The sequence below is a fragment of the Zonotrichia leucophrys genome, chromosome Z, assembly GCF_028769735.1.
Source record: "Zonotrichia leucophrys gambelii isolate GWCS_2022_RI chromosome Z, RI_Zleu_2.0, whole genome shotgun sequence".
NCBI lineage: Eukaryota > Metazoa > Chordata > Aves > Passeriformes > Passerellidae > Zonotrichia > Zonotrichia leucophrys.
In genome coordinates, this window is record NC_088200.1 from 1,298,249 (window position 1) to 1,313,235 (window position 14,987).

Sequence of the window (14,987 nt, forward strand, 5' to 3'; positions counted from 1 at the left end):
AAATGCTAATGAAAATATACATGAGGGCTTGGTTGGGGGGGTGATAGAGGGGGAAGACAGGGACAACTTCAGAACTGGGAGCTGAGTTGGGAAGGGATAGGGAATGTCAGTGTAAAGGAGGATCTCACAAGGCTGGTGAGAAAAGAAAGGTTAGGTGAGTACAAAAGAGAAAATATGCTAAAGAGAGAGAATAAGGATGCAGTGGAAAGGAGTTGGCATGGCAGTAGGCTGAGAGATTGGAAGTGAGAGGTGAGTATGGGTCTAAGGTACCTAAGAGTGAAAAAACCAAAGTGATGCAGAAGATTGAACAGGCTGGTCAAAACAGACTTGGAGAAGAGAGGTTGTAGAGAGGTGGTGGAAAATGGTTTAGACGCACAGAACGGCTGTGGGAGAGTTCTCTACCACAAACTGCATGTCTGGCACAGGAAATTAAACTTGCTGATGTACCTTTGAGATTCTGGGCTTTGAACTCAACAGGGGTTAGATGCAGAGGAGCCTTTAACAGCCCTACCTTTAGCTGCCTCACTTCCTTGAACAGAGATAATGCAGAATCCTTTAGGTTGGAAAAGCTTCCAAGATCTTGGAGTTCAGCTGCTCTCCCAGCAGTGCCAAGGCCACCACCAACCCATGTCCCAGGTGCCACATCCACATATTTCTACAACTTTTTTACAAGTTGTACATGTTTTCTGACTCCAAGAGTACAAATAGCATGGGAGCATTGAAGTTAAATACCTAACCTTGAAAACCAAGTGTCCAAGAAATGCCCCCTCAAAGGAGACTGATCCAGCCAGAATTCTTGTACCCTTAAGGCAAGGAAACAGGACACTGAGCTCAAGAAATAGGGTAGGGAATCCCTTCATTATTAATGGGCAAAGAGGCTCCTTAGCCATTGCTGTGCTTGTTCTGATCATGTCACACGGAGGAGTTTATTCTTAGTCTTAGCCACAGCCTTATAAATAATAAAATGGGTCATGTTTTATCTTACCCCAGTGATCATTGCAATGCGGCTTTTGCCTGAGACTCTGCCAAGCTCAGACACAGGCAACATTTAGAAGTGGATAAAGTGAAGAGCACAATGCAAAAGTAGACTCAGCTCTTTCCAAAATACACTCTTACCAAGAGTGGACCTGGTGGGTTTGCAGTGTGCACTGCTTTGGGAGGGAAAAAAATGAGAAAAATGGGAACTTGAGGTTGCAGTGTCTGTCTCTTTTCTGTGGTGACAGGGACAGGACCCATGGAAATGGCTGGAGCTGTGCCAGAGGGGTTTAGGTGGGATCTCAGGGAAAGGCTCTTCCCCAGAGGGTGCTGGCACTGCCCAGGCTCCCCAGGGATGGGCACAGCCCCGAGGCTGCCAGAGCTCCTGGAGGGTTTGGACAATGATCTCAGGGATGCCCAGGGTGGGATTGTTGGGGGTCTGTGCAAGGCAGGAGCTGGGCTGGATGATCCTCTTGGGTCCCTTCCCACCAGGAATATCCCAACTTGGGATATTCTGTGATCCTATGATACCATAAGCTGCATTTATGCTTTCAGCCTTTTCAGAGGATTTTCCTGCTAAGGAGCCAAGTACAATTAATGACAAATTTTTTTTTAAGGGAAAATGCAATAAATATGTTTGTACTTGCACAAGCAAGAAGGCTTTTGAGGGGCTGCTAAAAACGAGTTTTCCTTGAGACCTTTGTGTTTTGTAGAGGATTCACGTGTTTAGTCTGTTAACAGGCAAATGGATTGTGACCAATGGTAAAAGGCTTGAATACAATATGCTAATGTAGCATTTAATTCAAAGAAGAAATTATGAATGTTCTTTTTATCCTATAAATATTTTCCTTGGGTTCTAATGGTTTAGTTCCTTCCATTATTTTTTTCACCAAACCTCTTTCTTCAGTGTTTATGTGGGCTGTGTGTTTGTAAGCAGACATGCAAACCTTCCCTCACTGGACTCTGGCTTCTTGTTGCAGAAGTTCCCCGAGCTGAAGTTTAAGTACGTGGAGGAGGAGCAGCCTGAGGAGTTCTTCATCCCCTACGTGTGGTCCCTGGTGTACAACTCTGCCGTGGCCCTGTACTGGAACCCCCGTGACATCCAGCTCTTCACCATGGACTCGGGCTGAGGGACACCCGGCCAGGCCAGCCCCGCTCCATCCTACGGGAATTGAACCTCTGCACCCCTTCCAACCTGACCCCTCCAACTGCCCCCGTGACCCCAGAGCCCGTGTCCAGCCCGGCCTCACGCTGGGACAGTGCTGTGGGGCACTGATGGCTTGTAGGCAACCTTGTGTTTATAGTCCGTAACCTAGAGCTTGTTTGATGAAAATGAGGCCTTACACATGGGGTATGATGTTACTACCAACCACAAACCTGATCGTCCTTTTAACTTAACAGGCTAAATGAGATTGCAGGCTTTGATTTGGAAGCAGTGTTTGTATTTTTGGCTCTTTGGAGCGGGCAGCTTCCTTGGGTCAAGCTTTTTATGGTCTCTTGGATGCTGCCGTGGGGTGCTCGTTACCTAATCCTTGTTTCCACTCACAGCCCTTCGTTTCTGTGGCACTGTCAAGGCTGCAGCCCTTAAATTGCTGTCTACGCTGTCATCCGAGGGAACTAAGCAAGCAGCATCTTAATCAGGTTAGCTCCCAGGCAGATTCAAAACACTTGATTTAGATGTTTGTGGGAGGATTTTCAATAGCAAGTCTTCTGTTGTTGTTGTTGTTTGACTGACAAATACTCTCCAGAGGGCAAGAAACACCTGCTTTTGGAGTCAGGTCCCTTACAGACTTGTTTTTCTGTGCTCCTGTGCAAAATTGTTCCTGGAAATTGAACGTGTAAGGGAAGAGGGGAAAAAAATCCAAAGAAAATAATTACAAGATTGTAAAATAGACCAGTGTCCTGTAAATCTGTGCTTAATGGTGACAGTGTGTTTTGGGGATCCTTGACAAAGCTCTGTGTTGAAAACTTCCTCTTGGCTTTTAAAGTTTTATGGCAGAAGTATAAATTTATCTGAATGTAGAATACTACTCTCTTTTTTGGTTGTTTTCAAGTGCCCTTTCCTGATATACCTGTTTCAGCAGTGGGAAAAGCAAAAGAAGTGGTGTGATTTTGAAAGAAATCTCATTTTTCAAAGTGGGGATCGTATTTTGGGGATGCCTGTTGCACACACATGCACCCACTCTCCTCGTCCCACGTGCTGCTGTGTGGGGGACTGTCAGCAGTGCATTGCATGCCAAAACTTCAATTTCAAGGAATTAGTTCTTGAAGATGCGTGGCAACCCTCTGTATTCACTGCCTGCTCCAGCATGTTCTGTTTGTTGACCTGAGGAATCGGGTGCGTTTGCTTTCAGAAAGTCCTTGGAATGGCTTTAAATAGAATTTCTTGCACCGTTTCATCCCTCTGAAGGATGTGCTAAGATTGTACTTTCCTTTTATCTGCTTATTTAGAGACAGAAGTCCATTTGAGTCCTACACAAATGGAAATGCTGGCTTATTAAAAAAAAAAAAAAAAAGAAGAAAAAAAAGCTTTCCAAATTTATTTAAATATAGCTGCAAAGGGATATGTAGAGCCCATGAGCATTTAGGGCTTTGAAATGGCAGAAGCTTTTGAGAAAAGACGATGGTAAGACTGGAGATGCAGTGTTTTCTTAGGCAAATAGGAGAAATTAATGAACCATGACTGAGCTGCACATAAGTTGATCTGTATTTTGGATTTATTCTGTTTTGTTTTGGTCTTTGAGCAAACGTCAAAAGGGGATAACTATTCTTGGTTACTGTAGTGATTTGTAATTTTGTCTTTATTAAAAGACTAAGAGTGTTTGTGAGTCAACAGGGCTGCCCAGATTTGGAAAGGTCAGTCTGAAGATGCACTTTTAAACCGCGGGCTCTAAAGCTGCTGGGCTGGCTCGATGTTCATCTGTTTTAAACACTCCGGGGTGAGCAGCACCAGAGAGGCCCTGCCAGGGCAGACGCTTCTCAGCCAGGTGTCAGACTGCGGAAAACCTGATTTCTCTGTGAAAGGGCTTTTTGCAAGAGAGGAGGAGCAGATGAAGCAGCAGTCTGGTGGAAAAGGTCCAGCAGCTGCTGAACCATCGTCGGTGTCACACAGAAAATTCTCTCTCGCTGTCCTCCCGTTGTGGTGACGCTGAGCTGTGCAGAGGGTTTGTTCTGGTGGCGTCATTTCCTTGTGTGTTTCGTGAAATACCCTGCTCCTGGGTCCCAGCTGGTTTGGAACAGCTGGAGTTACCACCTAAAGCCAAAACAGCAGAGCCAGACCAAGATTTGGGCAGAAAATCATGCTGGTCCCATTGGCTCTCCCAAGAGCTGGAGTGTGACGTGGGCCTGGCAGTGTCCTGACATCTGCAGCCTGGTATGGTCACAAATACTCTGTTTTTCCTTCACCTTAGGGATCCTTTTCATTACTTTGTGTGAAAGATTTATTATGCGTAATTACAAAAATAAAAAAAGATGAAACTGTAAATACAGGGTGGTGTGTTTTATGTCGCGGGTCTTGACGTGATCATCAGGCCCAACCTGATCAAGGTTTTATAATGTCCTCCATGATGTGCAATTAAGAAGAGTGTAAATTTATCTGTTGTATAAAGTAAATCAGTGTTCAAGTCAGCGTCTGGTGGGGGAAGGAACATGTCATGCTGCAGTGTCACATGGAATGTCACCTCTTGCCAGCTCAGCTTTAATGGTCACAGCAGCCATGGCCTGGGGGGGCACTGGGAATGCACAGTCATGGGGGGAAGCAGAGAGGGGACAGGGTTGTCCACACAAGACCAGACCTGATGTGTTCTGCACCCTCACATTCCCTTTTCTGTCCATTTCAGCTGATGGTGTCTCTGGTTTTGGGTTGTAGGGTGGGTGTTGCACCAAGACCTTCTTCTGACCACACTCAAATTTGGGGTGCCCTAACTATGGCCTTCCAGTACCTGCATGTACCAGGAGAGCTGGAGAGGGACTTTGGGAAGAGGCCTGGAAGGACAGAAAAAGAGGGAATGGCTTCTGACTGCCAGAGGGCAGGGATGGATGGGATATTGGGAATTAGGAATTGTTCCCTGTGAGGGTGGGCAGGCCCTGGCCCAGGGTGCCCAGAGCAGCTGTGGCTGCCCCTGGATCCCTGGCAGTGTCCCAGGCCAGGCTGGATGGGGCTGGGAGCAGCCTGGGACAGTGGGAGCTGTCCCTGCCCATGGCAGGGGGTGGAACAAGGTGGGTTTTTAGGTCCCTTCCAACCCAGCCCATTCTGAGATTCTATTACAATACTCTTGCTCTGAGTGCTGATCACTGCTGTCACCACGTGCCGTGGCTCCCTGAGCAGCTCTGCAGAAGGAAATCCATCACTTCAGGGCTGGGCAGGAGAAGGCAGGTCTGCTCTCAGAGGACCATCCCTTCCAGAAGACCAAACCAGCAGCAAAGTCAGCTGCTGTGTAAGCTGTTGGTGAGGAGGGAGTTGTGGAACCTCATGCACGTGTCCCTGGTGAGGCAGAAATCCTGCTGCCTCAGGCAATGGAGTGAAACTCTGCTCTTGCTGTGAAAGAAAGATGGGGATGACAGGAGACGGCTGGAAGAGATAAATGCACTGGACATAGTCCACTTTGACAAAAGCAGCCCAAAAACCTGCCGGATTTCTTGGTGTTTCTTGACCCTGATAGCCTAAAACCAAAGAGTATTGGCAAGTTACAGGGGGAAAAAAACCCAAGCTGTTTTGTACGTGCCACTAGATTGTTGATCTACCAGTTAAACAGGAAAGGAAGAAGCAAACAACTCCCCTCCCTTCTTTGGAAACTCTAAAGATTTTGTACAACCTTTTCTACTGGTTTTATCATTGCATATGTTGTCTAATTCAGCCAAGTAAAGGTCAAATCTCATATTTAGTCAGCCCCTCTTGTAATTGATTGGGCTTGATCTGCAAAAACTCCACCTTCTGTGCTGGAAGAGCAGGAGTTTTCTAATGCATTTCACTTCCTAGAATCACCTGACCACTGCAAATCCTTCCCGATTTCTACCCATTCCCCCTTTGGCCACCTTACCTAAAAATTTGTACCGTTGGTAGTGGCATTACTGTAAAATTCAGCATCCCAGCTGCTTTGTGCTGGATTCATTGTTAATTTTGGGATTCGAGGGAGTTGTTATTATTCCCATATTTATTGTCTTTTATTGCTAACAGCTAGCAGTGTTGAAGGTGACAGCTGCACACCTGGGAGCAAGACACAACAGCCTCATCCTGAGCCCATGGATCCTGAACCCTCAGCTCTGGGCAGGTCCTGGCAGCAGCTGTGGTGGCTGTGAGCTCTGGATTGTGAAGCCCCAGCTCTGGGCAGGTCCTGGCAGCAGTGTGGTGGCTGTGAGCTCTGGCTGTGCTGGATTGTGAAGCCCCAGCTCTGGGCAGGTCCTGGCAGCAGCTGTGGTGGCTGTGAGCTCTGGGTGTGCTGCAGGTGTCCCTGGAGACTGAGCCCGGATGCCACAAGGTTGGTGGTGGAGGTTAGGCTGGATGGGGCTGGGAATTGCTCAGGGCTTGGCCAGAAGGCTGGGTTTTTAACTCTTAAGAGTTACTCGTTGATGGTGCCTTTGCACAGGCCAGTCATGATCCCCAGATGTGTGTGACAGGTTCAGGGAAAGGATCGCAAGGCTGGGAGGTTCCCTGTTTTATTTCACTTTCAGGGAAGGATCCTGTTGGCAGGACATCACCAGGGGAGTGCTCCAGGCCATCCTCCTGCATGAGACATCAGCACACGTCACCAGCACTGCCTGATAACAGCTCTGCCAGCTGCAGATAATGGTGTTTCGCAGACAAAAGGGCAGCTCTTGCAACCTCCACTGACCCCAGCAGCAGAGCTGCACTTCCTGCTGTGACTTTGGGAGCAGCCACTCATAGGGAGCAGGGCAGGGAGGTGCCTGGGCATGGAGATGGTAGTTTAGAGTAATTACAGAGTGTTTGGGTTAGAAGGGAATTTAAAGATCCCAGGGCTGGAGCCCTTCTGCTCTGGAGCCAGCCTGGCACAGCTGGGGCTGCTCAGCTGCACCAGAGAAGCTCCAGGGACACCTGAGAGCCCCTGCCAGGGCCTGCAGGGGCTCCAGGAGAGCTGCACAGCCCCTGGGGACAAGGCAGGCAGGGACAGCAGCCAGGCAATGGCTCCCAGGGCCAGAGGGCAGGGACAGATTTTGGCACATTGGGAGTGAGGAATTGCTGGCTGGGAGGGTGGGCAGGCCCTGGCCCAGGGTGCCCAGAGAAATTGATGGGGCCATGGAAATGGCTGCAGAGTTGCATGGGCCTGCTCAAAAGTAGCAACCCATGAGCCACATCCCTCCTTTGCAAGCCCCTGGCATTGATTTTGGCATCCCTTCACTGGGAATACCAGGGATGTCCCTGGAGTAACAGCTCTGTGGAAATACTTTGCATTTTGAGGGCAGTTCAGCTCTGCAGAAATGCTTTGCATTTTGGGGCAGTTAACCCCGAACTGCGAGGTTCCAGCTGAGATTGCAGCTCGGATTCATTCAGTCATCAGTGCTGGGTTATTGCTGGTGGATGCATTTTGGATGTTGGGGCTGTGCTGCCTGCCTGCAAGGGAATTATTTCCACGGAGTGTTTGGTGTTGGAGGCTCTGCCACCACCCATGGACTGTTTCAGGCCTGACATGCACTCAGATGAATGAAAATGTCACTATTGGTGAATCCCTCCAGATCATGACTCCAATACACTGTGGAGCTGCCAAACTGTGACAATTTGAATGAGAGATTTAAAGTGGAGGGATGATTTTTATTTTTTTTTTTAATTCTGCTGAAGCGCACGGCATAATCCTTCATCATCACTTTAAAAACTGTCTTAAAATTAATCCAAAATGAATATGTCTTGGCAGACGTGATGAAATGTTCAGCTGTACATAATGTTTTTGCCAGATGTCTTGGCAAACTAAATGGCAGACTTCAGTCTTCCTTGCAGTCACTTTGTGCTGCTGAAAGCCCTGAATGTGATGGCACCCGGGGAAAATTGAGGATCCGGAGAGGAGCAGTGACAAAGTAGGTGACGTCCTGATGATGCTACCCTGGCCCCTCCTCCTATTTATGAAATGACAAAAAAAAAAATGCTTTCAAAGAGCAAAACAGCTTATTAAAAACTGGCAATTTAAACGAGGAACAGCTGTCTTCAGCCTGCTGTTTCTATTTTTGTGCCTGGAGCTGTTGTCAGGGTCCATCCCCTCTCCCCATGCAGCTCCTGCATCCAGTCCGCAGTGCCCCCCATGAATCCTGATGGGTGTGGGGCTCGGGGTGCAGGGGACCAGGGGTGCTCAGCCCCACCACAGCTCTCTGTCCCTGTTTAAGGACTGAATCAGCTTGAGAATAATGGCAATGAACCACTCGGGCAAAACCATGTCTGCAGATTCAAAACCTCTTACAAAACAGGTTCTCGAAGGCCTAAAAGTGTGGGGTTTTCCCTAAAACAGCCTTGTGTGTTTTTTCATTGGCCAGCTGTTCCTAGAAGGGGGAAAGCCGTCATTCCTTCATGTGGGATATTCAGTATCCATTACATTTACTATGATGAGCTTCAGAATAAATGTTCTGCTCAGTGCCTTGTGTTCTGTCCATGCCTCTGCATGGTGGGCAGTGGAGCAGGGACAACCAACAGAACTGTTCTCACCCTGAAATGAAGCTCTTCTTGATGGCTCCAGGAAAAAACCCTCACCTTGCCCCTCCAAAAAACCAGCCTTGCGAATTTCTCCCAACTGAAACACAAAGTGAAAATTAAATTTAAATTATTGTCTTTCTCCTAAATCAAATCTCACAGGCGCCAATTGCCCTTTAAAAGGTCAAGCTTTTAGCCCACAAAATTGTAATCGATGTTTTATTGATCTAAGCAACTGCCATAAACTTCAGGGCTCCTTTGTCTCCCTGCTTGGATTCTCCTTCTTCCTGGTAGAGCCCACTTGGGCCAGGAAAGTGGCCCTGGTGGAGGTGGGATGGAGAGGGCTCAAAAAACCACACACAGCAGCTTTCTTTTCTTTCTTTCTTTTCTTTCTTTCTTTCTTTCTTTCTTTCTTTCTTTCTTTCTTTCTTTCTTTCTTTCTTTCTTTCTTTCTTTCTTTCTTTCTTTCTTTCTTTCTTTCTTTCTTTCTTTCTTTCTTTCTTTCTTTCTTTCTTTCTTTCTTTCTTTCTTTCTTTTCTTTCTTTTCTTTCTTTTCTTTCTTTTCTTTCTTTTCTTTCTTTTCTTTCTTTCTTTCTTTCTCTTTCTTTTCTTTCCTTCCTTCCTTCCTTCCTTCCTTCCTTCCTTCCTTCCTTCCTTCCTTCCTTCCTTCCTTCCTTCCTTCCTTCCTTCCTTCCTTCCTTCCTTCCTTCCTTCCTTCCTTCCTTCCTTCCTTCCTTCCTTCCCTCCCCATACACGTGTCTATAGTATCCATATGTATATGTTCAGTACAGATACATGCAGACAGGTTATTTACACATGTGGAAATGGCACATCACTGTTATTTATGATGGATTTTATGATATATTTTCTATAAATGCCCCCTTTCTGATGCACCACCCTGTGTGATGAAGGGCCGTGGGTGAGAGCACAGCACTGGCTGGGTTTGGGGTGGTGTGCCCTGTAGAGCACTAACAGAGGAAATGGACAAGTCGTGGCCACAGGTGACACCTCAGCTGCATTTGGGACAGGACTTTGAGGTGACGCCAGTTTCTGCAGGCCTTGGGGCGTGCAGGGAGGATCAGGACAGCACATCCCAAGTCAGGAGGTGCCAGATTCACCTACTCTGTTACCTGGTGCCGTGTTTTTGTTGTGGCTACGAGCACTGAGTGGGGGCAGATTAGCTGTGTTTGTGCAGCTACCAGCCTGGCTGTTGTGACGTTCCCGTCTGCCCCACTCTTGTATAACCCTCTGCTCCTGGTGAAATCAAGAGCCAGGGAGAGTCCCTTCCTTCCCCAGCCCTCACACCACAGCACCTCAGCCCCAGCCTTGGGCATCAAGTTCCCAAACTTCCCCCCCAACACAGGCCTGAAATCCCCTGTCTGGCCCTGTGGCCTTGGGCTGCTCTGCCGTCAGCAGACATCAAAAGCCTTGTTTGTACCCGTGTGCTTCAGCATCACGTCTGGCTCTGGTAATCTTCAAGGACTCACAGACCCCTTCAGGTCAAAACAACGTCGGAGCTGGCCCTAGGAACCCCATCTTTCCTCTCTGGTCTGCAGCAGCAGCCATCAGCAAGAGCAGCAGCTGCCCATGCTGTGTCAGAGCCTTACCCTACCTCCTCCCTCAGAAAAGATGCTCAGCACTCCTGAAATGTTCCAAATCACAGCCTGCACAAACCTGGCTGGTGGATCCAGGGCTTTTTCCTTTGGTCTGGAGCCCAGATCCAGGGCTCATGAGGTTGGGAACAGTGGCATGCTGCACCTTCTTCCCTGCCAGTGCCCCCAGCCCCATGATGGACCCTGGACCAGAAGTTGTGCATGGTATCCTCTGGATTTAAGAGGATTTGTCACTTTGCACTCCCAGTTTGAGGCCAGGTGGAGAGGAGTGGGGCTCAGGAAGGTTGGAGAGAGGTTGGGGTTTTTACTGATGCCTCTGCAGTTCTGCCCTTCCAAGTTTCAAGGGTGTCTTTGCTTAGCAGCTCTCTCCTACCTCGACAGTAACCCTTGGGATGGCAGCCTGGTGGGGTGCGTGTGGGAGATGATGAAAGACAGGGAGATGAAGAAACTTGTACTGAACACTGCTGGCTCCTGGCCTGGGACACTGCTGGGCCTGCTCGAGGCCTTGCCAAGACCGTTTTCCCTGGGAGGATACGCTGATGTTGACAGCCAGGTATTTCTTTGATGCAATTCTGTGTATTGCTGGGGAAAGTACGTAGAGTCCCGTTTCCCGAGCACGGCGGGGCCACGTCGGCTGCCACAGCCTGGAGCCCAAGCCCCAGCCTGCCTGGAGCCACCCTGCACCCTCACCTCGCGCTGCATCTCCCCAGATCCCTCTCTGGAACCTCCCTGGCACTTTCCTGGCTTGGCCTTTGCTTTCTCATCCCTCTGACATACTTAAAACACGCATACACTCCCTTTTGTGCAAGCAACTACAACCCAGCCAGGGCCCTGGCAGGATAAGCAGTCTCTCCTCCATCCTTTACTGAAATTCCCAGGAATTTTCTCACTTTTGAGTGATTTTGAGCCATTTCCACCGTAGTTCAAGGCCTGCATGAGAGTTTTTCCTATTTTGGCTTTCACCAAAGCAGGGTGAGAACTCCTTCCTTGCTTGAGTACCAAGGCAATGTAGCAGATTGGCCAACTTGATGCTCATCTTCTGCAGAACAGGCCCTCAGATAAAACTGAGGGCTGATGGTGCCACAGCTGCAGCCTCTTGGAGGAGAGGAGGTGCCTGCAAGGTGCCTGAGTCCTGCCTGGTGGGAAGGGTTGGGCTCCCCTGCCTCTGTCCCCAGACAGTGTCCCCAGAGAGTGGCCCCACGGGGTGTCCAGCCCACGCTGACCCTGGGCATGGAGCAGAACTGGTCGGGGCTGCCTCTGGGGTCAGCCAGCACTTGTGACAGAAAAGTTTGTTTCCCAAATGTCCCTGGGAATGTCTGAGGCCAGGTTAGAAGGAGTTTGGTGCAGCCTGGGACAGTGTAAGGTGTCCCTGCCCATGGCAGGAGGTGGGACTGGATGATCTTTAAGGTCTCTTCCAACCCAAATCCTTCCAGGTTTCTGTGGTTCTATGAAAAAATCTTCCTCAGGGTGGAGAGGAAAAGCCAGGGAGAGGTTTGCGAAGACCAGACCACCCAGAGGCTGACCAGAGCTGGGAGGAGCAGGAGTCTGTAAAAGCCACGCTGGATACTGCTCTGGATGGATGCTCAGAGGGAGACAGGGCCCAACAACAGCAGCAGTGCAATGGGGGAGAAAAGGGCGTCTGTTTTAGGGGGAAAAGGTACCAGATCTGGGGGTCTGCCCAAGATGAATTTGTGCATGGGCTCACAGGCAGAGAAAGGAGCAATGGGGGGCTCTCAGGGCATGGAGTGGCCCAGGCTTCCCCCACGCTTCTGCTGTGACTTCTTTTTCCTGGGAAAATGAATCCCTCTTTTGCAGCATTCATGAGAGTGGCCCACGCAGGGAGCAGCGTAAGCAGGGAATGGCCTTTTTTGGCCGCTGTTCTGGGGACAGAATGTCTCAGAACATAATGAATGAAACACAAATATGTGAGCAGCACTGACATCGCTGCGTGCTGCCCTGTCAGCATCCTGGCGTGAGCCGGGGGCCGTGGCCAGCACGCTGACATGGGAGCAGCACAGTGGAGATGGAGAGCTCCTCTTCTGCATGACAGACCCCCGAGGCTCCTCCAGTGGAGATGGAGAGCTCCTCTTCTGCATTTCAGACCCCTGTGGCTGCTCCTCCGTGGGGCAGATGCTGAGTGCACAGAATGCACCATGAGAGAGGGAGCAACCTCTGGGCTGCTGCTCAGGAAACATGACGTGGGCAAGGCACGCCCCTCCACATAATCTCCTGTTCAAAGTGAAAGCTTGCCACAGAAATTTGGAAAAGGAGGTGGAAGGAGTGGGGCAGGACTCCTATTATGCTTGGAAACTATTTAAATATGTCAATATTAAGGGAGCGTAATTACCACTCAAGCAATTCCAGCAAACAAAGTCGGTAACAGTGCCTGCTTTACGGGAAGTGCATTTCCTCTTGGCAGTCTCCTGGCTGGGGATTATTGAGTGTGCAGCTCTCCCTGCATCCACTGCACTGGGGAACCAGCACCTCCCAGCCAGGCAGGGCTGCAGAGCAGTGGCCTGGGCTGCTGGAATAGGAGAGACCATGAGGGTGAACCTATCCCCCTTGCATGGGATGCCCTAGCCCCTGGCAAGGTCTGCTGCAGGTCTGAGGACACTGAGCACCACCCTATGCTGTCCTTGGGGTCAGTGCTGGCCATCACCTCTGTGCCAAGGTCACCACACCAGCCCAGTGCTGCTCTGCTCCCCAGAGCACCTGCCTGGATCTTCCACTGCAGCCACGCTGTGCAAGGAGGCAGAGGAAGGAGAGGCTGCGGTTCAGGGGCTGGACTTTGTGCCGAGATCTCCTGAGTGAGCTCCCAGCACCACCAGCCATGTCCATGTCCTGTCAGACAAGTCACTTCACCTCAGGGTCACCACCTCCAGCCCCAAAACCCTGCTGTGCTCCAGCTCTGTGGCAAGGCAGGGTCACTCTCTCTACCCAGGGCCTTTGGCTCCTGGTTTGGAAGGACCGAACCCAAAAATCAGGTTCCTTGAGGCATCAGTCACTGCAGAAACACCAGCTTCCAAAGCTGCTGAGAGCCTTCCCAGGGCTGCAGGGAGGAGCAGCCTCCTGCTCCTGTCAGAGATGCTCGGGGTGCAGCCAGGCTGGCACACCATCCTCTGAAACTGGATCCTTCCCCTGGACAATGGAATTATCTCATGGGAAAGCTGCCCTGTGGAGGGGCCACCCTGCAGCTCTGGGATCGCACACAGGTGCTGCTGACCACTCAGCTCCCCAGGGCCATTCACACAATAACCCACCAAGGACACAAAACGCCCCAGTCTTCAGCTGAAGAGGTGCAATTAACCTGCACCACTCATTAGAGAGGGCCTGTGTGTAGCCCTCATTACTGGATCTGCATGTTTTCCATCATCTCTGTCTGCTCTGCAAGTCCTTTCATCCACACACTGCAGATGGTGAGCCAAGAGCTCAGGAGGGTGGAGTGAGAGTTTTAGGTTCCCTTTCAACCCAAACCATTCTGGAATTCTGTGATTTTGCCACCCCTTTGGCTGTTTTGAATTGCACTCGCTCAGCACTGCCCAGGCTGTTCTTTACAAGCCGGATGTGAAGTGTGTGAGTGCTCATTATTGTCCAGAACACACAGACTATGGTATGAACCCTTTTAAATTCGTTAAAAGCACTTGAATATTTTCAATTAATTCCTTTTCTTTTTTTTTCAATACCCACCCAATTTGAGCCCTAATCCCATCTCATGGCTGCAGAGGAGCTATAACAAAAGATTAGCTCATGTTTAATGTCTATTTAGTGCCTGAAAGGCATCTTGAAAATGTAGAATGACACGGAAATGCCGAATGATCATATTCTGTTGTCAACACTCCCCTTGAGCAATGCCCTTAATCCTAACAAATGCTTGCTGCAAGCAGAGCTAATGTCCTCTCATTGCTTTTGAACAATCCCACCCCCTGCCCTGAAGTTTGGAGCACCACAGTGATACCTGGCCAATATGGGGACTTTTTTTTTTTCTAGAGTTGTGGGTCTCCCCACAATTATTCATTGCAAATCTCAAACTTCTGTTGCTCAATTGCTTCTGTTGGTGGCTTAGAGGAGCAAAGCAGGTGAGGGGATGATGTGCATGTGCCAAGCACAGACAGCAGCACGGCTGTGGAGTCAAGGGCTGCTCGTAGGAGCACAGGTGAGGAACACCAGGATGTGCTGGAGATGGGGCCCTGTGGAGAAAGGGCAGCACTTTCCTGGGACAAACCTGGCTCTGGCTTCTGGAGCAAAGCACGGCCTGGCTCAGGGCAGGAATGAGGTCAAGAAGTGGCCGTGGACTTTAGCAAACCAAACCATTCCCTGGGAAAAGCTGCAGCCGTGGCTGGGACAGGGTCAGCCTTGGCTGGGCTCAGGAGAGGCTGATGGCCAGGCCCGGGGAGTGGTGGGGAAGGAGCCACATCCAGCTGGGGCTGGGCACTCATGGGGCCCCCCAGGGCTCGGGCCTGGGGTCACCCCAACCCCTGCAGCTCCAGGCTGGGCAGAGGGGCTGGAAAGCTGGGAAAGGCCCTGGGATGCTGGGGCCAGGGGCTGGACACAATCCCAGGGTGCCCAGGGTGGCAGTGGCCCCAGGGCTGTCCCAGCCAGGCTGTGACACAGCCCCAGGGCAGGGCCTGTCCCTGTGCCGGCACTGCTGAGGCACCTCCAGTGCTGGGGACAGCTCTGGGCCCTCAGCACAAGAGAGACACCGAGGGGCTGGAGCGTGTCCAGGGCAGGGAATGGAGCTGGGAAGGGGCTGGAGCCCCAGGAGAGGCTGA

The 14,987-nt window shown here is 50.3% G+C and overlaps 1 protein-coding gene across 2 annotated transcripts in view; it reads left to right on the top strand.

Moving 5' to 3' along the window:
• The window catches only part of DYM (dymeclin), a 211,258-nt gene extending 206,799 nt beyond the window's left edge, over positions 1-4,459 (top strand). For both annotated transcript variants that reach the window (XM_064736044.1, XM_064736045.1), the window contains one exon: positions 1,956-4,459. In XM_064736044.1, the coding sequence (XP_064592114.1) occupies positions 1,956-2,105 (150 nt within the window). In that variant the 3' untranslated portion in view covers positions 2,106-4,459. The remainder of the gene's footprint in view (positions 1-1,955) is intronic.
• Positions 4,460-14,987: the final 10,528 nt, after the last annotated feature.